Source organism: Prionailurus viverrinus, chromosome D1 (genome assembly GCF_022837055.1).
Source record: "Prionailurus viverrinus isolate Anna chromosome D1, UM_Priviv_1.0, whole genome shotgun sequence".
Classification (NCBI taxonomy): Eukaryota; Metazoa; Chordata; class Mammalia; order Carnivora; family Felidae; genus Prionailurus; species Prionailurus viverrinus.
This window is the reverse complement of record NC_062570.1, coordinates 58,126,427-58,150,929: the sequence shown is the minus strand read 5'-3', so window position 1 is coordinate 58,150,929 and position 24,503 is coordinate 58,126,427. Positions and strand designations below refer to the sequence as shown.

At 45.2% G+C, this 24,503-nt stretch overlaps 1 protein-coding gene and 1 pseudogene across 3 annotated transcripts; both read right to left on the bottom strand.

Annotated features, from left to right (window-relative positions):
- Positions 1–1,108: 1,108 nt before the first annotated feature.
- Positions 1,109–4,203, bottom strand: LOC125146463 (protein FAM91A1-like; annotated as a pseudogene).
- An 8,447-nt stretch (positions 4,204–12,650) lies between these two features.
- Positions 12,651–18,355, bottom strand: UCP3 (uncoupling protein 3). 3 transcript variants are annotated; one of them, XM_047879441.1, is made up of 6 exons: positions 18,230–18,355; positions 17,270–17,480; positions 16,786–16,986; positions 15,488–15,589; positions 14,754–14,934; positions 12,651–12,765 (listed from the first exon to the last, which is right to left on the bottom strand). In XM_047879441.1, exons 1-6 carry the CDS (start codon positions 18,353–18,355, stop codon positions 12,651–12,653), a joined length of 936 nt encoding a protein of 311 aa, XP_047735397.1. The 3 variants fall into 3 exon arrangements, with proteins under 3 accessions (XP_047735397.1, XP_047735398.1, XP_047735399.1); XM_047879442.1 differs by lacking the exon at positions 15,488–15,589; XM_047879443.1 differs by lacking the exon at positions 16,786–16,986.
- Between the last annotated feature and the right edge of the window lie 6,148 nt (positions 18,356–24,503).

Genomic DNA, 24,503 nt, shown 5'->3' with positions numbered 1-24,503 from the left:
TTGTATGCTTCCACTTGTATGAAATGTCAGAATAGACGACTCTATAGAGGCAGAAAATAGAGCTAGGAGGGATGGAGGGCATTGGGGCATGACAGGTAAAGGGTAAGGAGAGGGTGGTTGTTTTGGGATGATGAAAATGTTCTAAAATTGGTTGTGGTGATGGTTACACAACTCTGAATATACTAAAAAACTGTTGACTTTCCCTTTAAATGAGTGAATTGTATGGTATGTTAATTATATTTCAATAATGCTGATACAAAAAAAAAAAAAGGAAAAAACCAAAACAAACAAAATGCAAATTGGACCATGTTAACACCCTTTAAAGCACTGCTTGATGCACTTTGAATGAATTCTAAATGGGTTAAAAAAAATGTTTTCCAAAACTTCTCATGAGATGTCAGTGAATCTTTATAGTCTGAGTTAAGATCTTATAAAACAGGGCTAAATTATACATAACTTGCTGATTTGTATACCTTCCACAATGTTCAATTGATACACATAATTTATAGATATCCACAGGAATTCTTAATGCCTCATCAAATATCTCAGTACTGGATATTTATTGTTTTATACTCTTTCTACTCTAAATACCAAGAAGTCTTTTCATAGGAAGAGATAAATCTCTTTCCCATTATCCCCAAAAGCATAGGTTTTGTTATATATTTTGTTACATATAAAATTAAACCAGATTTATGTTTGATAAACTGACACATAAAATCACCATCACAGTATTCATAGTGACTGCTTATAAATGTCAACAGTCATCATAAAGCCTGTAAAGTTTATCGTTAGATTTATAAAATGAAATGCAGATTGATTCAAGATGAAAAAATACAGTGCTGATTGCTAAAAAGCTCTTTGTTAAAAAATTAGGGGTCAAAAAATTTTTTTTCGAAGTAGCTTTTTGTTGCATTAGGATGTGCTATAATGAGCAAGATTCCAAACACTATCAAATGTTTCCCAAACTACACCACAAAACACTTTGAACATCATTTAAGTATAAGTTATACCTCACCAGCAGGATGCTTTTTAGTGACTGGCACTATAAAGCACACTTTAAGAAAGAAAAAGACACCAAGTGTGAATAACAAATGTTGTTGTTATAAAATTATTGCAAATGAATTGAGGAAGGTGACTGTCTATTCTTTTCTGATAAGATGCCGTCTCTAAATATTGCATTATTTGCAGGAAATGAGACTTCCATACCAACCTAAGATGGGAAAGCAAACTTGAAAAAGTGGCTTCAGTGTGAATATCCAGTGTTAAAGCTCCTTCCTAGAATGAATGAAAAGTTAAGGACATGTAGACATAGTTTTGTACCAGAATGGAGGGGTTTTTTTGTTTGTTTGTTTGTTTTGACAGCTTTCTTTTCTGCAAAGTTTGTGTGTAGCAGTTTTCCTATAAACTTTCTCATTAATTCAGAGCTAAACAGGAATTTCAAAGCACGGATCAAGAAGAAACCAGTGGGCTTCTGTTGTGGCAACATCAGAGTTCTGTTTTGTTGTTCAATCTGTAGTTGCTTCCTCAGTGACCATTTCAAATCGTTCTCTACTTTCATTTGCTCTGAGCCGGAAGTGAAATCAGGTTCTCCTTTCTTCTCAGAAACATCACCAAGTCTTCCGTTTGTAAATTGTTTAGAAGCATACAACATGGTAACATAACCACAAAAATCCCTGCAAACCCATTTTGTCCCTTAACATTTGCAGTGCTTTATAGACAATCATATTAACATGACTCATGACCCTCCTTGTAGTTGTTTCATCAAATGGGAAAGATTTCTCCCATCCCATTGTTCAATATTATGAGCATACCTAAAGGAGGAATTATTTCAGGATTAGGACTCCAAGGCATTATTAATGTTTAATAATAACCATGAAATATGGGGTGCCTGGGTGGCTCAGTCTGTTAAGTGTCTGACCCTTGGTTTTGGCTCAAGTCATGATCTCACGGTTTTGTGAGTTAGAGTTCCACGTCCGACCCCACACTGACAGTGTGGAGCCTGCTTGAGATTCTGTCTCTCCCTTCTCTCTGCCCCTCCCCAACTTGCTCGCGCATACTCCCTCTCTCTCCTTCTCTCAAAATAAATAAATAAACTTAAAAAAATAATAACCATGAAATCTCTATGATAGTTTTGGAAGTCTTATGCTTTTGGACAGTAAAAGAAATGGGTATCTGACTTCTGGGTGGTGACTTCTAGATAATGGATCTAAAATGCTGAGCAGGGGGCACCTGGATGGCGCAGTCAGTTAAGCGTCTGACTTTGGCTCAGGTCATGATCTCACGGTTCATGGATTTGTGAGTTCCAAGTCCTGCATGGGGCTCTCTGTTGTCGGCATGGAGCCTGCTTCAGATCTTTTGTCTCCCTCTCTCTCTGCCCCTCCCCTGCTCACTCTCTCTCTCTCAAAAATAAATAAACATTAAAAAACAGCAACAGGGGCGCCTGGGTGGCGCAGTCGGTTAAGCGTCCGACTTCAGCCAGGTCACGATCTCGCGGCCCGTGAGTTCGAGCCCCGCGTCAGGCTCTGGGCTGATGGCTCAGAGCCTGGAGCCTGTTTCCGATTCTGTGTCTCCCTCTCTCTCTGCCCCTCGCCCGTTCATGCTGTGTCTCTCTCTGTCCCAAAAATAAATAAATGTTGAAAAAAAAAATTTAAAAAACAGCAACAATAAAATGCCAAGCAATACTATTGCCAATGGGTTGATCTATTAGAGAAGCTGTGGAAACAAGCAATTTATAATTTTTGTGTAGAACTCTGCTTCAAGTTGTAGAATTCAAATCAGGCTTTTACAATGTAAGAGGTTCAGAAGAAAACCATAATTGGGTTGTTACTGTGATGCAGAGACAGTTTCTTTAAGTGCCTGATCAAAATATTTCTGCAGTCTGCACTTCTCCTTCCTAAGTGTTTTGAATCTTTTCTAATTCTGTTAAGGAAGCTGTCCAGAGACTCATGTGAGAGTTTGCCAACTTTAACGTTTATTTATTTTTGGGACAGAGAGAGACAGAGCATGAACGGGGGAGGGGCAGAGAGAGAGGGAGACACAGAATCGGAAACAGGCTCCAGGCTCTGAGCCATCAGCCCAGAGCCTGACGCGGGGCTCGAACTCACAGACCGCAAGATCGTGACCTGGCTGAAGTCGGACGCTTAACCGACTGCACCACCCAGGTGCCCCATAGAGTTTGCCAACTTTAGGTGAAAGATTTCTCATCGTTAAAAAGGCAAGAGTTGAGTCAGATAGGAAAACAATATCTTTGTGTATCCTGTAGACAGACAAACTGCTTATCCTGACAGTGTCAGTTGGATGTAGTATGGATATCAGAGCTGACACAGCTTCTTGTTCAGGACTCCTACCTTCTTCACCATGCCATGATAGGAGTATCTTTTGTAGATATAAACTACTTTTAAATTTGTTTACATTCCACCATGATGAATGAAGTTGATCCAGATTTATTACTTGTCTCTTATGTGCAAAGCCCAATCAGCAATACATGGAAACATCATTCTTAACCAATGATAAGTCTCCCTCAAGGACATTTGCAAGCTCAGCAACATTAGTATGCTTATCTATTGAAAGATCATACATAGTTTCAAAGTAATCACCTAGTCATCTGGCACTTCAGTTCATTATAAAACCTTCAAGAGAATGAAATTGTCATCAGAGATTGATTTATTTATTCAAAGAAATAAATCCTTTGTTATATAAACTATGTACCACATTATAATCTGATCCAGAGAGTTGGGGACCTGAATCAGCGATCTTCACAGTAGTATATTCCTCAGGCAAAATTCATATCTTTATGTCATTTTTGTGATCTGACCAGTTTATATTACCTACCATATCTCTATGGGATTTTCTACTGGCTTTATTGGTAGAGGATGTGACCTTTCCCCCAAATTTCAAAAAGAAAAAATGTAGTGATCCATATTGATTCATAATATCAATGTACTACTGTCTTTTAACACCATGAAACTAGACAGTCAGTCCCGGACAACTGGACAATGAAGCATAACTCTTCTCAGTTTTCAAAATGTCATTGATCATCTCAGCATAATGCAAAAATGGGATTATCTCAGTCCCACAATATCCAATAAATGGTAAAGGTACAGCATGAAACCGTCTAGAGTATAATAGCTCCTCAAAGTATTTGTACTCATCTTCCTTGACATGTTTATGTTCTATTTCTGTATCATAACTGATGGTGGACATGTAGAGGACAACCTACTTTGCACATTTTCTCTGTGAATTTTAAAGACCCTGTCACCTATTGGCTAGCAGCTTGCTCTGTGGGCAGTATGCCTTATGTGGAGCTCTCTGTCTTTGGTGTGAGGGCCCTGGGACAGCTCAGGGGAGCGTACTAGAGGCCTGGTACCTTACACTTTGGAATTTCCCGGGCTGCCTCATGGTGAAGGCTCCAGACAGCTCAGCTTGGCAGAGAACAGTGTTAGGAGCGCATCAGAGGACCCAGTTTCTTTATTAAATTATATTTTAAGGGAAAAAAATAACTGTTAAAATCTCTTTTTTATAAATAACTCTCTAAGTCCTAATGTATTCCCGTATGTGGCCATTCCTCAAATTTCAGTGGAGAGATGGGAGAATGTGTTAATTTTGCTTCTATTTCAAAATGTTTGTCTTTATGACTGTTTTACTTTTAGCTTTCCCATATCCTTCCCAGAGTGAGCCCTCTCACCTATTCCCATTATTCTGTCCTCTACTGTTTTCTCCAGGACCTTGTTTCTGTAGTCTGTTTCCCTCATCTTCAATTTTTCCTATCTTCTACTGTGTGTGTGTGTGTGTGTGTGTGTGTGTGTGTGTGTGTGTGTGTATGTATCTGCATGTGTAAATTGAAAGGAACCCTCAGGACTTTCTTCTACCTTGGCTTTTCCCCTCTCCTTCCTTTCTCTGCCACACTTTGCAAACAATTGGCTGTCCTCAGACTTCTCAGCCTCTGGCACAACTCTTACATATTTGATGAATGAATAAAGGAATGATCTCACATTCATCTCATTCACTTTATGCCAGCCACACACACAGCCTTCTTTCCATTCTCTGAACACGCCAGGCTTATTCCCATAGGGCCTGTGGACTGCTTGTTTCCTTAACCTGGAACACTTCCTCGGATCTTTGCCTGGCCAGCTCATCTCATCATACACACACACAGACACACAGACACACAGACACACACACACACACACACACACACACACACACAGATATACAGACACACAGAGGTGTACCCGCACACACACTTCTCAGAGATCACCAGTGGACTGTTTTTAAAATTAAGTGCACTTTTAAAGTAAACTTTTCATTGAAGCATAACATACATATAAAACAGTGCACAAACCATAAGTGTATATAGCATGATAAACTTTCAAAAAGTGAATACCCCTATATAATGAGCACACACCTCAAGAAACAATATTATTTGTCAATGATACCTTAGTAAAACTGAAAATAATAAAATTAAATTTAAAAAAAGAAACATTAACACCTCACTATCTCTGTTCACCCAAAGAATAACCACTATCTTGATTTGTCTTTTTATTTACTTATTTATTTATTTAAGTAGGCTTCACACCCAGCTTTGAGCTCAACATGGGCTTGAACCCATGACCCTGAGATTAAGACCTGACCCAAGATCAGGAGTCAGATGCTTAACTGACTGAGCCACCCAGGCACCCCACAACTATTTTGATTTCTACATATTTCAAATATTTTTTTTGTCCGTTTTTAAATATCACGTAAATGGAATTATACATTATATACTATTATGTGTCTTTTACTCAACATTATGTTTGTGAGATTTATCCAAAGTACATGAAGCTGTAGTTAATTCTCATTGCTTTATAGTATTCCATCATATGAATATATCCAATTTATCCATTCTATTGTTGACGGGCACTTATGTTGTTTCTGGTTTTTGTCTATTACAATAGTACTGCTGTGAACTAGGGCATAACCTTTTCCACTACAGCCTTATTGAGTGCAACTTAAATACCATATAATTCACCTATTGCTAAATGTACAGTTTTATTGATTCTTAGTAAATTTATATAGCTGTACAACAATTACTACAATTCATCATCCCAAAAAGTTCTGTTGTGTCTGTTTGTAGTCATTTCCTTCTCTCACCTTCAGCCCTACATAACCGCTAATCTTTCTGTCTCTACAGTTTTGCATTTTGTAAATTTGTTTTAAACGTTTTATTTTTAAATAATCTCTACACCCAATGTGGGGCTTGAATTTACAACGCTGAGATTAAGTGTCGCATGCTCTACTGACTAAGCCAGTCAGGTGCCCCAATTTTCTAAAATTTTCATATAAATGGGGCACCTGGGTGGCTCAGTCAGTTACGTGTCTGACTCTTGGTTTTGGCTCAGGTCATGATCACATGGTTTGTGAGATTGAGCCCCACCTGGGGCTCTGCGCTGACAGCACAAACCCTGCTTGGGATTCTCTTTCTCCCTCTCTCTGCCCCTCCCCCACTCATGCTCGCTCAGTCTCTCTCTCTCTCTCTCTCTCTCTATCTCCCTCCCTCCCTCCCTCTCCCTCTCTCCCTCAAAATAAATAAATAAGCTTTAAAGTTTTCATATAAATGAGATGTAATCTTTGGTGTCTAGTTTCTTTACTTAACATAATGTTTTTTGAGTCTCATCATGTTGATATGTGTATGAGTAGTTTGTTCCCCTTTTACTGCTGAGTATTATTCTTTTATAGTGATAATGAATGTTGTGTCTGTCCTCTCTATTATTGTTAGGGATTTGGGATATTTACAGTTTTTGGCTATTATGAATAATATGTTACAGACATTCATGTAGAAGTCTTTTTGTGGACATATGCTTTCATTTCTCTTAGGTAAATACCTAAGAGTAGGATGACAGCTAGATCTTATGGTAGGTTTATATTTAACATTTTAAGAAACTCAAAAATTTCTAAAATGGCTGTATCATAGTACAGTGTCACCAACAACGCGTGGGGAATCCAGTTTGTTTTCTACAAAGTTCACCACTTTTAGCTGACAAAGCTATAGATTTTGCTCTCTGCCAAATCATTTCTCATATTTCATAGATAAAGAATCTGAGGCTCAGAAAGACTATGAATTTGACCTATGTCTCATAGCTACAAAGTATCACAACTGGAATTCTAGATTTGGTTTTTGTTATAAGGTCAATAGTCATTCCATTTATATGACTTCACATGTATACTCATATACTCAAGAGATTTCCACCCCCGTAAAAATAGATTATTCAGTGTTTTGGATTGCCAACAGCAAAGCTATATTTCAGGAAGGAATTTTCTTGACCTTTTAAAAAATTATTCATTTTAGAATGAGCTTGGACTCTTATGTAATACCATATGTAAAAATTAACTCAAAATGAATCAAAGACATAAATGTAAGGGCTAATAGTATACAACTATTAGAAAAAAACACAAGGAAAAAACTTCACAACACTAGATTTTTCAATGATTTCTTGGATAAGACACCAAAGGCACAGGTGATAAAAGAGAACATAGACAAATTGAAGCTCATGAAAATTAAAAACTTTTGTGCATTGAAGGACACAATCAACAGAGTAAAGGGCAACCTACACAATAGGAGAAAGTATTTGCAAATCACATTATCTGGTAAGGGATTGATATCCAGAATAGATAGAGAACTCCTAAAACTCCATAACAAAAATAAGAGCCCAGTTAGAATTGGGCAAAGGGCTTGAACAGACATTTCTCCAAACAAGATATACAGATGACCAATAAGCACATGAAAAAATGTTCAACATCACTAATCATTAAGGAAATGCAAATCAAAACCGCGGTGTGATACTACCTCACATCCATTAGGATGGTTATGATTAAAAAAAAAAGGAAAATAAGTGTTAGTAAGAATGTGGGAAAAATTAGAACTCTTGTACACAGTTGGTGGGAATGTAGAATACAGCTACTGTGGAAGACGGTATGATGGTTCCTCAAATCTTAAAAATAGAATGGCCATATGATCCAGCAGTTCTACTTCTGGGGATATACACAAAACAATGGAAATCAGGGTCTTGAAAAGATATTATACATGCATGTTGCATTATTCACAATAGCCAAAAGGTAGAAGCGACCTGAGTGTCCATGAACAGGTGAATGGATAAACAAAACATGGTATATACATATAATGGAATATTATTCAGTCTTGAAAAGGAAGGAAATTCTGACACATGTTACAACAAGGATGAACCTTGAGGACATTGTGCTGAATGAAATAAGTCAGTCACAAAAATATAAATACTATATGATTGTGTGAAGTACCTGGAGTAGTCAGATTCATAGAAATAGTAGGATGACGGGGGTGCCTGGGTGGCTCAGTCAGTTGAGCATCTGACTCTTGATTTTGGCTTGGTCATGATCTTGCACACATGTCGGGCTCTTTGCTGAGCGTGGAGCCTGCTTGGAATTCTTTCTCTCTATCTCTCTCTGCCCCTCCCCCCTCAAAACAAATAAATAAACATTAAAAAAAAGAGTAGGATGATGGTTACAGGGAGCTGGGGGGAGAGGGAAATGGAGAGTTACATTTCGTAGGAAGACAGTTTCAGTTTTAAGATGAAAAATGAGTTTTGTGGGTGGATGGTTGCACAGCAGTATGAATACACTTAATACCACTAACCTGTATATTTAAAAATGCTTAAGATGGTAAATTTTATTTTATGTGTATTTTTAAAAATTAATGAAAAATTCATTTATAAACCCATTTTGCAATGTCTTAGGCACTCTGCAGAGGATGAGAGATGCAATTGTAAACATGACCCTATGCATGCCTGCAAAGAATTTACAGGCTCATGGGACTGCCAGGCAGGTAAATAGTGTAACCAGGGCTGTGGGCCTCTATCAGAGGGGCACCTAAGTTTGCCATGTATGTCAGACCCAGCGTATGTCTAAGAGATAACAGAAGTGGGCAAAGCAATAAATGGCACAAGGTCTGTACCTTTGGGTCATTATCAGAAAGCTCTCTCCTAGGCAGAGCTGGAAATGGTGAGGCTGCCAATACCCAAGCGATTTGGTTCAGGGGCCAGGAAATAATTTGCTAGGAATATTATTGAGGATATTTCTATGGTGTTTAAAACACGTATCATTCTTCTGTTTTCTTACTACTGTGTCCAGGTTGAATCTTTCCAAGGAGTATTGATTTTATTACCATTCTGTTCATTGAACTCTCACTGTTAGTACCCTTACCTGAGTTTCAACAATAGCCTCATCTTACCAGAGGCCACTCCATTAATTTATTCTCTACAGTGCAGCTACTCATTCCCTCCTTAAAACACTTGAGTGGCTCCACATTACCCAGTTACTCCAGACTCCTTAATGTGGCGTCTTGGTCAGCTCGGGCTGCCATAACAAAGTACCATAGATTGGTTGCTTAAATAACGGATTTATTTATCATTGTTCTGGAGGCTGGCAAGTCCAAGATCAGGGTGCTAGCTAATCTGGTTCCCTAGCGAGGGCCCTCTTTCCTGACTTGCAGACAGCCTTCTCACCGGTGTCTGCACGTGGTGGAGAGATAGAGAGCTCTGGTCTCTCTTCCTCTTCTTATAAGTACACTAATCCCATCATGGGGTTCCCACCCTCATGACCTCATCTAATACCTATGATTCTGGGGAGGACACGAACATTCAGTCCATAATATGTAGCTTCTACAACATTTCAAGGTCCCTGTTTTCTTTGTCGTCCCCATCTCTCTCATTGCTTCCGTTTAGGTCTGCAACTCAGTCGTACTGATAACTGGCAAAACTTGGATGCCCCTTGTTCTTGCTTTGTTTCTGGGCCTTAGCAGAAGCACCTTCTTTTGTTTAGATAACTCCTATTGTCCTGTAGGTGTCTTCCTTCAAGAAGCCTCCTGGACCCCAAACCAGGTCAGATGTCCCTAATCTGTGTCCCTGCTCTTCGGTGCCTTATGCATATCTCTAGTGTGGCTTTTATCACTCCATATGGCTTATTTGTCTTCCTTGCCCCACCATCCCCCACCTCAGCGAGCTCCTTGGAGGCTGGATTGGCCTTGTTTATCTCAGCACTTAGTACAGTATGTGGCTTATACTGTACATACATGGAAGGTTGTCCTTTATATTAGCATTCAGCAGTTTTGAAAGTGTCCTGACACAAATGAACTCATCCATAGAGATATGATCATATTTCCTTACTTAACATTCGTTCCTTCTGAATAAAATGTTCCTTTAAAAAATACTACCTTTACTTACAAGATTTATATGAAGTCAGTTATCCATTATGTCACAAATGTGACTGTTGGGGCCCATACTATCTCATTTTTGCCTGAAGAGTTTGAGAAAGAGCAGTTTTCCTTTTACTGACTTGATGGAGTAGGTGTCTGTGGGTGTGCAGTGGGGAATGGCTGCACAGAGCTAAGAAGCTGGCTTCCCTGTGTGAGTCTCAGATTGTGATCTGACCTTCTTATGAGATCTCATTCATGACTTCCTGGTGGCAGAGAGTGGGGTCAGGACTAGGAAGGGCATGCATAGTGTGGTTTAGAGGAAGCTGTCTCACTCAGTCCTTACGACCACCAAATTTTAGAGCTTTAGGTCATTTGTTTCAACCTCTGCTTTTAAGAAGTGGGGAAAGAGATCTAATATTTTACCTGGGAAACTGTAGAAGATCTCCCACTAATCTTGTGTTCCTTTCTCCAAGAGTCTGGACTCAGAGGTCACTAAGGTGCTGATCCCAATCAAAATATCTTAGTAGAATTGATCCCCTCTCTCTTTTGGCAGCATCATCTGAATATCTGAATAGTTTGCTCTGGGTAGAGGATGTGTTAATGTTGCTATATAGAAATTCATGGAAGACATAGTTCCTGGCCTCTAGGAACTTACAAACTGAGACCTGGGATTTAAGAATGATTTGCACATGCCAGTCAAGTCAAAAGAAAGAGAAAAATTTAAATATAGGTTTTATTTGAAAGTCAAACCAGACATTAAATAAAAATCATTTTTATTTTTTTGCTTTTGTTTGGACTTTCCAGTTCGTATATGTTGATAATCTCTAAATTATAATTTAAATTTAGGGAAGTGCTGAGGGCAAGTGGACATTTGCTTTTTCCCAGGATGCAGGGGGGTCAGAGTGGAGAGGGAGGGATGATGTTGCTGAGCACTTCTGCAAGGTGGGGGCTTGTCATTTCCACTTCTCTGCTAGGACACTGGGGTACAAGGATTTCCGGTGGTTAGGTTGCTAGTGAGGTGGGGGAGGGGACAGAACCCAGTTCTGTCATCAGACCCACATAGGCTGCTAAGAAGCAGAAAAAGACCAACATTCTGGGTCTGCATTATCAACCTGAAAGAAGTCCAGTGAAGTTCAGAAGGAGGTCATCTGGTTCAAGCCCGCATTTTACATACAGATGGAGAAGCCAAAGCCCTAAAAAGCCTAGCAACCAGCCTGGGGAAGGCAGAAGGCAGTTGGGGCATGTGGGGCCAAAGGCCCAGCCCTGACAAACAGGGAACCTGGTGATAAAGAGGCATTCTGTCCAAGAAAGAGGAGGCAAAAAGAAATAGCTGTTCTCATTCCCACACCCTTTATTGAATTATAATAATTTTCCAAAGAACTCTTGAGTCCTGCTACTTCAGGCTGTCAAGCCTGACGTCTGCCTCTTTCCCCCCAAGCCTGGCACCCTTTGAGGTGCCTCACGGTCCAGCTGGGAAGCGAGGGCTGCATGGGAGTGGGGCTTCGGTGTCTGCGTGTCATCCTCTGTCACCCCTGGGCCCCCAGCCCCTCGTTCCTTTGGTCTAGCCTCTAGACAACCTTTCAGCCTTTCAACAACTTCCCTGGAAGTTCCTTACTGTCCTGAGAAAATAGCTCCCAAGGCCTCATCCTTATATTTACACTTGTAAATATAAGAGCTCTTGCTTTTATAAAGTGCTTTTATGTCCACCTTGTCACTTGATCCTCATAACATCCTTGGTGAGATAGGAAGGAAGGGTTTATGACTGCCATTTTACAGGAAAGAAGATGGAGTCTGCCCTTTTCATTTTCCAGTGTCCTCAGGGAACAGCTACAAACCTCAGCCTCCTGCTGGCCCAGCAGTGCTCCTTTGGCACAGGTTCCAGGTTCTCTCTCTCCCTCTCTCTCTCTCTCTCGTCTCATATTTTCTAGAATCTCAATGGCTTCTGAAGGGCAGACACATTACACATATGGCTGATGATCCACGGTTAACCAAAGGCTGCAGTCACAGCTACGTTGCTTTGGCAGTGTCCTTCCAAATTCCTTAGCTGATTTCCAAGTACCGTGTGTCACTCCCGTCCCATGCTTGCAGTCCTTCTTGTCTACCGTTCATCATCTAATCAGATTTATTTTTTAAAGGACATAGTTTGCAAACTTCTGTTTTATCCACATGGATGTTTTGGCTTATTTTTTCTTGCCTAAATATTAGGCATCCAACTTAATGGGTCCCCCAAATTAATATAATTTATTTGCCATCTTGTCCGTGCAAAACAACTGTGTTCTTAAGACAAAGCACCGAAGACCAGAATCCTTCCTCTGCTTCTATTTCTTGACTTAGCAGCAAGTAAACAGTTCTGTAAACATGTGTGGGTTTGTGTGTGTATGGACCCACTGCTCTAGTAAAGTCTTAACTGGTTTTGTTCCAGTTTAAGTACCAAGCGGCCCTGCCTTATTCAGAATGGAGATTCCCGTAGCATCTGGACGTTCATCAAGGCCCGTTTCAACTGCTCGTAGGTCACGAACATCGCCACATTCCAGGCTCCCAAACGCAAAAAAGATGGTGTAAACCTGATGAGAGAAACAACCAAAACATCAGGTGGAGTGGACTAAGAGTCCCAAAGAGATCTTCAGTGCTCCCCCCATTCACAGTGTTAGTGCCAAAGGACCTAGGCTTCTGTTGTGAGCATTTTCTGAGATCTGTTTAGGCTTTTTCTTCTCTGCTGAAGGAATTTAGGCAGAAGTTGCAGTCAGGAAAGGAAAGGAAAGAAAACACATTTTGAGCCAGGTTCTGTGTTAGGCAGTTAATTCCTATAATTCTATAAGGTAGCTGTGATGGTTGCCAGGTTTCTTTTTCAAAAGAAACTGAGGCCCAGGGCAGTTAAGGAGCTCAACTAAAACCACCTGACTCCACCCTGCTGCTGGGTGTTTCTGGGATCATTTACAGACTGAGGGGCCATCCCTGAAGGGGTCCCACCAGGGCACCTAGAAGCTGGCTCACCACAGGGCGAAGACTGGGTGACACCAAATTTAGCCAATCTCCAGAGAGCCTGCCTGTCCTGTGTTAGTGCAGCTGGGAGACAGTCCCCACCTTAGCTGCGCAGACTCAGGGAGGAGCCTGTGACCTGGCCCTGCTCCCTCTTCAGCCTCTCTCTCTGCAGATCCTCTCCAGGTCTTCTCTCTCCTGCCAGCCTTGCTTCCGTGCCTTTGCTCGTGATGCTCCCTCTGTCTGGGAATGTCCCCTACTCTCTTCCTTGCCTGGCTGGTTGCTCTAGGCTCTGGAGGGCTTAGCTTGGGCACCACAACCTCATCCCAAGGCCTCTCCAGAACCCTCAGCCTAGGCTCCACAGGGAGTATAGCACTGAGACAATGAATATGAACTCCAGAATCAGACCTGGGTTCAAATCCTAGCTCTTTCAGGTTCTAGCTTCATGACCTAGGACAAGTTACTGAATCTTCCTAAGCCTCAGTGTCCTCATCTGTAAAATAAGCAAAATAACAATATTGACCTCATAGGGTTGTGAAGGATTCAGTGAGTTACTATACAGCACATGGTGCAGGGCCCAGTATCAGTAAATGCTCAATAAATGTCACCCATGGGTCTGCCGCTCTCTGAGGGAAGCACAGGGCCCAGCACACAGGAGATGCTCAGTAAATGTTTTCCAAGTGAAAGAATGAACTGAGACAGGTGGCTACCACTGATCGATTGTAATGATAGAAGCACTTACAGGGAAAGAACAATCTGCCAACTGAAATAGTTTTATTATGTCACTCCCAGGGTTGAGAACCTGATTGCATGTTTGGTCCAATCTATGGTTGGGCACCAGAAAACTGTCTGCTGAAGGCGTCAGTGGTAGGAGGTGGAAGGGGGGAGGTAGCATCTGATGATTTGGGTTAGAGCCATGGCTCTGACATTTGAAGTTTGTGATCATTACGATCTAGCATGGGGGATAATTGAAACTTACAAATCCTATAACACAAAGTAGGAGGTGGTAAATACCATAAAAAATTATATCAAGGAAGCATTGCTGAAGCTCACAGGGAGGAGGAAAAATTTGACCTGAGAGTGCTGGGGAGAAGGTGGCATTTGAACTAGTTCTGAAGCTTGGCTAAGATTTAAGGCATTCCATTAAGAGGGAATGGTAAAAGCAAAGACACAGAGGCAAGACAATGTGAAGTGTGTTGGGCATTTTGGCCGCCATCAGTGGTGCTCCAGAGTCATGACTGTGGGTTGGAGAAAAGTCAAGATTGCCAACCACCTCTCCCTCCTTCTCTCCTGCCCAGTAAGCACTCTGACCTATGCCTAGACTTCTTTTTCTCAGGCAGCCTTCCCTGACTCTCCAAATCAGATTTGGTCCACTTTTTTTTTTTTTTTAACTCCCATAGTTCTTTATATTTTTCCTTTGAGGCATTTACATCTGTGCTGTTCACCACCATGTCCCCAGGTGGACCCATGGCAGGCACATTATACATGGAAGGAGGGGAAGAAGGAAGGAGGGAAGGAAACAAGCCCGGGTTCTCTGGGAGGAGGTGCTGGAAGCAGGAAGGGGGAGGCTCACCCCTTATAGAAAGCTGTGGGGCCCTCATGGGCCACCATCTTCAGCATACAGTCCAAGGGGCTGCGGTATTGGCCTGGGGGCGAGTTCATGTACCGGGTCTTCACCACGTCCACTGGGGAGGCCACCACTGTGGCACAGAAGCCGGCTCCAAAGGCAGAGATGAAGTGGCAGGGCAAGTTGTCTGTAGCAGGAGAGGGCAGGGCAAATATCGAGCTGTGAGATGGCAGCACACTTGCTCACTGTTCCATGTGCATCATCGTTTGTCCTTCACCAAACTGTGAACTCCTCGCGTGTAAGGATAGTGTTGTCTAAACCTCTCACAGTACTCGCAAAATAGAACAGGGCTGTCCCAGAGCTGAAAGGCTATGCAGCCCAATGACCTCATTAGAGGAAAATGAAGTCAGAGAAGGAGACTCTTACTTAAAGAGGCATGGTGGGAAGTGCTGGCTGGAAGCCAGGTCTTTGGCCTCCCCGCCCAGGGCTCTTTCCCACTTGTCACAATGATGGACCGGGCATTTTTTAAAAGATCTAATTGGCTCTATTAAACGATTCATGAATCGGGCAGCACCCCATCTAGCGAGTAGAGAGGCACTCCTACACTGGGCATTTTTATCGGGCGCTGCTCCTCTCTCTGCTCCTTCTAACACCCAGGTGCCTCTGAGAAGTGCCCACTCTGTAATTCTAGGTTCCCTCCCTGCTGTGGGAGGGCAGCTGCCTGGAGCCCAAGGCCTCACCAGTGAGCAGGTGATAGTCTAGCAGCTTCTCCTTGATGATGTCATAGGTCACCATCTCAGCACAGTTGACGATGGCGTTCCTTGTGATGTTGGGCAAAGTTCCTGTTAAGGAGGAGGTGAGGGCCGATGAGTGGAAAATAGGAGATGTGGGCTCCCTGGTTGCAAGGTCACAGGCCCCAGTTTGGGGAGCAGAATGTTCCATTCCAGGGAGGAATGGAATGTTCCATTCCAGGGAGGCTCCACGGAGGAGCCTGCCTCAGTTGAGCAGATTCTACATTTTCCTCTCTGGAGTTAACAACTCTTAGATTATCTATATCCACCTCAGAGACAGAAAACAGAGAGGCCCTCTTATATTTGCTTGAGCCATATTTTGGAGGATAATCTGTAATACCTATCAAAATTAAAATGAGCTTCCCTGAGACCTGGCTAAAGCCAGACAAGGAAGTCTTTCTTTGGAAGAGAGAGGCAAGGCTCTTGGAGCAGTGATGGAAGGTGGCCCTGGGGGGCCCCAGGAGAGCATCAAGGCCAACCCACTGATATCATAGACGAGGGCTGGGTTCTGGGAAAGCATATAGCAAATAAGGCTGTGACCAGGTGTCCTGTCCTTAACCTTCACTGGGTCACTGTTCCTTCTGCAAAGATTAGTATGACCCCCAATCCACATGTGAGAGAGACTCCGGCATTTGTCAAAGTCACCACTTGGACACACGGGGAATCCTGAAGTCTTGTTCCTGAAGAAGCCCCCTCCATACTGCACCTCCCTGTGCCTGACAACTCATAGCTGCCTCCTCCAGCGGCCTCTATTTCTTCTCCATGCCCTGTAGTCACCCCTGATAGGGCTTTGCTGGGGAAGTCCTTCCCTTCCATCTCCACACATCTAGAGCCCACTGAGCCTTGAGGCCCAGTTTAAGCATCACCTTCCATCACCACCCCTGGAGACTACATGGCCTCTCCTGCCTCTGGCCCCACACCTCTGTATGAACCTAGCACATCCTCCCCTGTGGAATGCTGTTCCTCGACATGGCTTATCTCTGTCTGTGAGAGCCACGAGGCTGTGGAAAGTGTCTTCTATTAATTTCTGTCTCCCTCACAGCAGCCTGTGCACGCTGAAAGGTTGACAAGTTGAACTGAATTTGGGGTACTGTGGCAGGGAAGTGTGACAGTTTTGGTTGGGTTGTTCTTTCAAAATCACTGGAATACACCATGCTTGGAGATCTCTCCTTGCCTAGTACTCTGCCCTAGCCCTAGGGTAGGGAATGCTCTGCCCAAGGCCCTCTGAGCCTGGAGTGCAGACCTACCTTTCCATAGGCCCCTGACCCCTTCCTCCCTGGCGATGGTCCTGTAGGCATCCATTGTCCCGCTGTACTTCCTGCTGCTCCCAGCCCCAAGATGTATGCTGGCCTGAAATCGGACCTTCACCACGTCCGTGGGCTGGGCACATGATACCGCCATGGCTCCTGTGGTGCAGCCTGCCAAAATCCGGGTAGTGATGCTGGAGTCTGGAGAGAAGGAGAGAGAGTGGGCCAGTGTTCTGCCACCCAGCCCTTCTCTGGACTTGATGCTGTTCTCTGGGGAGCTGCCCTTGCCTGATGCCTGCCTCTTCCTCTAGGCCAGGCTTCTAGAGCTTTCCTGACAGTGGCTCGGCCTCCTCATGAGTGTCTGTTACCAGCCTCCCACGCCCCAGCTCTGCCTCTGAGTCTGCACTGCCCTCATCTCTGACCCACTAGCCTTGAGTATGCTTCTGCGCACCCCTTCGGTGTCTACAAGATACCAGACACTCACGGTCCGATCCTTTGGGGGTGTAGAACTGCTTGACAGAGTCGTAGAGGCCGATGCGGATGGAGGCAAAGCTCATCTGGCGCTGCAGGCCAGCGACCAGCCCGTTGTAGGGGCTGCGGGGGCCCTCGGTGCGCACCATGGTCAGGATGGTGCCCAGCACGCCACGGTACTGGGTTCTCCGGGCTGTCTGCATCGCCTGGTTCTCCCCTTGGATCTGAGGAACATGAGGAACATCCCGGCAGAGACATGAGTGGAGAGGGGGCAGATGGGGCTGGTTTTCTTTTTTTCTTTTTCTTTTTTCTTTTTTTTTTTAAATGTTTTTATTTATTTTTGAGACAAAGACAGACAGAGCATGAGCAGGGAAGGGGCAGAGAGAGAGGGAGACACAGAATCCGAAGCAGGCTCCAGGCTCTGAGCTGTCAGCACAGAGCCCGACGCGGGGCTCGAACTCAAAGACCGCGAGATCATGACCTGAGCTGAAGTCGGATGCTCAACCGACTGAGCCACCCAGGCACTCTGATGGGGCTGGTTTTCAAGAACAAGCATGATTATACAGCCATCACATCCCCAGTAAAAATAACTGAGGCTCGTGCGGCAGTTTATAGCTCATAAGCTGTTATACACAGTGTGGTGCTCAACTCTCAGAGCACATGGAGGGCAGATTGTTTTTCCCACAAGTGGTTGACGGTTTGTCCAAGGTCACATGGTTACTTTTACTTCACACTTTATGGTTTACAGACTACTGTGAGGCCATGAAGGGTCCAAGGGATTAATTAAGATTTTTTTTGTCTTGGATGATGGTGATGGGGAAATGGTGAGGCAGGGTTGAAACAGTGGAGTAGTGCGTGGCCTGCTCAGGGTTCTGTGTAAGGAAGAGCATGCTGGCAGACATGAGGGGAGCTGGGGTGGAGAACTCAGCCCCTCCTTTGATCTGAACAATGACCCTTGCCAAAAAGCACCTACCTGCAGGCGAACCTTGGCTGTGTCCAGTGGAAAGGTGAGGAGATCAGCAAAACAGGCCGCTGTGCCTGCCCCCAGGAACTTCACAGCTGTTGTGGGAGGTACGTCTGAAGGCTTTAGTCCAACCATGGTCCCAGAAGGTTCTGTCTGGTCCCTCCAGGGCCCAGTAGAGGTCCAAGGAGACAGGCCCCTTTGTAGCCCTGAGCTTTAGTGCAGGGAGGAGGCTGCAGGAGACAGGCCAGAGGAGGCAGATGGAACTTGGGCCATCTGCACCTGTCCCCAGGCTCCGTTCAGCACTGGCAGAGGTTTTAGCGAGAGAAAAACCTGGGCATTGCTATGCTTAGCTGTGTGGATTTGGCTTTTAAGAATCCGTTCACTCTTGCAATCCTCGCCTTCCTCCTCCTCCCTCCACTGACTGGGTGGATCTTCATCCTTTAGAGGAGGAAACTGAGGCTCAGGTAGGGACCAGACCTCATTCTGACTGCACGCCACACCCTGTTCTCCTTCCCTCACATCAGGCTGCCCCCTGGGAAGGACCTGCCCCTGAAGTGTATGGAGAACCTGCCAAGTCTCCCCACTTCAGGTCTTTCTATCCCAAATCAACAAAATAAATGTGCCTCCTGGCTCACCTAAACTGCTAGTTATCTTGGATGAAGGCTTTTTATGCAAGGCTGCCTGAATATACTTTTATTATACTTAAACAAAATCCTTCCCAGCCTTCGATTCCTTCTCTGTCACTGCAGATGGTTAATCTATGACTAGAGGTGTTTCCTCCCAACACTGTGGGATTCCCAGGCTGATGTTCTGCGTGGAGGAGGGAGGGAAACGGGTCCTGGGCTCCTCTGCTGCTCTGCCTCTCCAGGGCTCCTAGGGAGATAGGGCTACATCCTGCTGCTAATGTTGGGGGCAGTGGCTGCTGATCTGCCTGGCTCAGCACGTGCCCTTCCCCCAACCCCTGCCCCACACCCCCGAGGCCTTCCCTTCTCAGCTGAAGCAGACGAGCGCCTCAGACAGAGGAGGATCAGTCTTGGGCCAAGGGAACGTGCCTCATCTCCTGGTGTGTACTTGTCCTGGGCTGCCCATACTGCTGCTGGCTGACCAGGGGCACATTTATATCTGAAGGTCCTGGTTTAGCTGTGGTTACCTTGGGAGACTGTCATGAGCAGCCCTGCATTCTTATAACCTGGGCTTCTGTGCATCAAGCTTTTGGTGCTGATGACATTTCTTAGCAGGTCACCCCACTGGCGCCCAACTCGCACATACACCTGGTGTGCTGGGATCCTGAACCCTTCTGTGTCCTCACCTCTGGAGCCAGGGCCAGTCCCATAGAGTCATGAGGTGGGCACAGTGTGCGTTGCCTTCCTATGGGCAATAGGAAAACTCTGATCCTGCGGTGAGGAAACCTGAGCTCCTGCCCTGTCTTCACGGATTACTAAGGGTGGTGGGACCTTGGATATGTCATTTAACCTCTGGGTAAATGAGAATAATATATTACCTGTTCATCAGTGATAAATTGGACGCCAAAAGATAGGGGTGACCACTCAGGTCTTCTTTCAGGACTGCTATCTGCAATTCTGGTTCTCCTTGTGCTGTGCCCTCCCCTACATGGCACCTAAACTCTTGTGCTTGCTGCCACCTTTCCCTGGAAAAGCCTGTTCTTTTTTTTTTTTTTTTCAATTTTTTTTAACGTTTATTTATTTTTGAGACAGAGAGAGATCGAGCATGAATGGGGGAGGGGCGGAGAGAGAGGGAGACACAGAATCGGAAGCAGGCTCCAGGCTCCGAGCCATCAGCCCAGAGCCCGACGCGGGGCTCGAACTCACAGACCGTGAGATCATGACCTGAGTTGAAGTCGGACGCTTAACCGACTGAGCCACCCAGGCACCCCTGGAAAAGCCTGTTCTTAAGAAGAAACAGATGTTCAATTTCATGCTAAGGTATAAGTGACTATCTTAATGATCAGGTATTTCTTGACTACTACAGTAGGCACTAGGGAAGGAAAGATATGGAATGGATCATGTTTGGCCCTTGCCCTCAAGGAGCTTGCAGATAGGTGTTGAATCATCCAGGGAGTTAAGGAGGTGGGATAAAGGAAGAAGGGCTGAGGTTGGAACTCACCAGCCAGCAGATCCCAGCCTGGTAGTCTGCGTCATAGTGTGGATGGACAACTGTTAAATCATGCCCGGAGGAAGAGGATGCGTTATTTTTATTTTCCAAGCATGAGGTTACATTTACAATTTTATTTTTATTTTTTAAACTTGATGTATGATTTACATAGGATGACTGTATGCATTTTAGTGGTCACTGAGCCGTAAAGGGAATCATGCATCGATTCTAAATGTTAGGCCCAAATGGCAGATGCAGGAGGAGGTTTTCTGGATGGGGACCTAACCTAGTGTCCAAGCATACAGAAGTCAGATCGTGTCAATTCCCTGTTTTAAAACTATCCAGTTCCCCTCCTTATTCAGAACAAAGTCCCATGTCCCTTGTGATGTACCTGGGCCAACAGGGAGCACTTCATGGGTATTGCCTAATGGGCTGGGTCTTCCTGGGGAGGCCTGTTTTCCCCAGGCCTGGGGGTTGGTTTGGGGGAGGGAGGTGGGGAGGCTGAAGTGTCCAGAAACTCCTTTGCCCCCACTGCCTCTAGTCCCACACCTTCTTGTTGATTAACTCATTAACTGCAATGGTTTCCCCTCTAGATAGGGATCCCCAAAGGCAGGGACGGGGTATGGTATATTTATCCTGCTTTTCTGTGTAGCCTGGTACAGGGATGGCCCATGGCTAGAAGGTCCCAGGGAGGGCCAGCTGACCAAGGAACCCTACTTGCTGAAGTGGAGAAATGGGAAATCAGAGAAGCCCACAGTGTTCTTCGGTGGAGGGTCTTGAATGCCAGGGCTGTACTGAATCTAGCAGAGAATGGGGAGTGGTTGGTGGCTCTCAAGTAGAGGAATGACACCATCAGACCTGTGTTCATAGCATGCTGGTACAAATGTTAAGGCTGGACCAGAACGAGAGATCGGAGACACAGAGCAGTGAGGAAGTTGTTGGAATGATGCAGCAAAAGATGTTGGAGCCTCAATTCAGGCAAGAGCAGAGGCCAGGGGTGAAGCTGGAGCCTACTCTAGAGGCAGTCCTGAGCCACTCATGAGAGGCAGAATGGACAGGCATGGACACAAGTCAGAAGCCATACCTTGATGGGAGGGATCTAGAACTTTCATTGGTCAAGTTGTGGTGGAGAGGGAAGCCACCATAGTAGACTCAGGTTGGGGCTGCCCTGAGGTCACTGCTCTCCAGCCTCCTTCCCCCTTTACTCCAGCCTCCTAAATTGATACGTGAGGAAACCTAGCAGCCAACAGAACTTTGCCACTGACAAAGGTGAAGTTGAGAGCAGAATCTTCTCTCGGTGTCTTTGTGGGGGCACTTGAGGGATGGGATGTTCCAGCTGCACAGCCTACCATAGCAGTGCGCCGTTAATGTCTGCTCAGTGCTTCTTGCATGAGGCACAGTGCTCAGGGCTTTATAGGTATTGACTAACTCAGTCCCTTTATAAGGCTATAAGGTAGTTGTCACAATTATTCCCACTTCATAAACAAGGGACCTCAGCTGCTGAAGGCTTCAGCTAGTCATAAGACTGAAGGGATGGGGCTGGGATTGGAGCCCAGGTCTGTCTGACACCTGTGCCCGTTCCACTGTCCAGAGCCCTAGGCTTCAGGGAGAGCTCAGGATCCCTGGAGCTGCTTGTTTACAGGGTGGATTCTCAGAGGCCTTTCACACCAGAGATCCTGATTCAGATCTGGGCTGGGCCCTGGGGATCTGTTTTCCACGGCAGCTCTGAAGCAGGGGTCAGAGGACCCCATTCTGAGATGCCCTGCCTGATCTCACCCTCCTGGCAAAGCCTCCATATCATCCCCGCTGAAGAAGCCACCCGAGTAGAGGTCTCTGGGTTCTGTAACCTCCCACTATGCGACTTGGGTCAGGCCTCAGGCCAGAGGTGCCCCCATCATCTCTACTCAGGACAGGGGTCCCAGGATGCTTATGGGGAGAGGACTTAATGCTCTGGAGGAAGTCTGGGGATTCTGGGCCAGACTAAGGAGAAAGCCACTTCCTATCTATGGGGATTTGCAAAATCACAGAGGAGGCAGCCAGCAGAAAAAGGGGGAAGTGAGTGACACAGGGGTTGGGGTTGAGCCTCAGCCCTGCTACGGTGCCCTCATTGCAGTTACCCCCTCTTGACGAGGTGGGGGCGTAAGGAAATCTACCGGGTCTGTAGTGATCCAGGCTAGCGATCCCCGATAGCTCCCGGCTGCTCTCTGTAAGCTGCTGTGAAAGGCAGAACGGTGGTGGTGGAGGAAGGGGTCTTACCTGTGAGTCCAGCCAGGGGAGGGGAAGCACAGGGCCTCCTTAAGACTCCTTAGCGCTCCATCCCAGGAGGCGGCAGCAGGGACCTCGTTGCCCCCTTGCCATTCACTGTTGTCTCTGCTGCCTCTGTCTTGGCACCTATCTTTATACACTCCAGCTGACCTGAAACCTTACCCTAGAGAAACTAGTTGACAGCCTGATCACTTGACAAGACTTGGCTGGCCAGTGAGTGGAGGGCGGTGAGGGGAAAGGTCAGAGTTCCAGATCTGGTTTAGTTCCTCTGACTCGAGGTTCTTTAAAACAGCTCCTTCCAGCTGCTGAGAGAGCTACCTCAGGTAATAAAGGGTATATATGGGGATAGGGGTTGGACCTGTCACCCCTGAGAATTCAAAGGTCACGGCCACTCACGATAGGCTGGGCAGGGTTCTCCTGGACCTCCCAACATTAACAATGATAGTAATGGTCATTTCTTGGTGCCTACTATGTGCTAGATACTTTGCATATGTTATTTCTATTTTTTACAATCCTATGAGGTAGGTACTAATAGGATTCTAAGTTTTTTTTTTTTTTTTTTTAATAACAGCTTTACTGAGATATAGTTCACATCCCATTCAATACATCTATTTAAAGGGTACAATTCAATGGTTTTTAGTGTTCAGTTATGCAACCATCATCACAATTTTAGAATCTTTTCACCAATCTCCCCTTACTCCCCCCCCAAATCCCTGGGTACATCAGCAGACTCCCCTTTTCCCTTTCCACCTAGCCCCAGGCAATTGCTAATCTACTTTTTGTCTATAGATTTCTGAATCTTCCATATAAATAAAACCATACAATATGTGGCCTTTTGTGACTGGCTTTTTCAGTTAGCATAATACTTTCAAGGTGCATCTGTTGTTAGAGCACGTATCAGTACTTCATTCCTTTTGATTGCTGAGGATCCTAACATTTGCTTATTTTACAGAGAAGAGAACTGGGTCTCAGGGAGACACAAGGAGTTACCCAGGTCATACCACTAGTATGTGGCAGGGTCCAATTAAATTATAGTAACATCATATTCTGGGCCTATGTGCCATGACCATTACCGTCTCTGACGTGACACTTGAAGGCTTCAGCATGGACACTGCTGAAGGGAGCCAAAGGGAGCTGGGGAAGGTGTGTGAAGCACAGCAGGGAGGGTCCCCAGCAGCTCCTACCATAGGCTCCATCGGTAGGCACTGAGGGGGAGGGTGAGGCCCATCTGAACCTGGGACCCAGGTGGCATAGGAAAGAGGAGGGTAGGGGGACAGGAGAGGAGAAGGGGAGGAGGGTGGGAAGGGAGTTAACTAGGTGGGGCAGAGGCCATTTCTGGACTTGGCCACAGGGCAAGTGGTCACAAGTCCAGACAGTCAAGTGCAGAGCCAGGGCTGTGTCCTCTTCCTTGGACCAGGCCCTGCCCCTCACATCAGCAGCACAGGCACTTGTGTTATTTCTTTTCTTTAAAAAAAAAAAAAAAATTTTTTTAATGTTTATTCTTGACAGAGACAGAGACAGAATGTGAGTGGGTTGGGGCAGAGAGAGAGGGAGGCACAGAATCCGAAGCAGGCTCCAGGGCTCTGAGCTGTCAGCACAGAGACTGATGCGGGGCTCGAACCCACGAGCTGTGAGATCATGACCTGAGCCGAAGTCGGATGCTCAACCAACTGAGCCACCCAGGTGCCCCAGCACTTGTATTATTTCTAACACAGGGAAGGGGCTGCTAGGACTGCTGAGGTTGGGATCAAGAAGCAGGTTTTGGGCTCCAGCTGGAAATGCTGACCTGAAAGTGGTGGGTGAATTGCAGTGGGTATATGGGGAGGGATAAACAGTAGGAGCTCAAAGAGGCTGTGGACCCTGGTACCCAGAGGGAGGACTCAGCTTACACTGGCTTGGGAGGCTT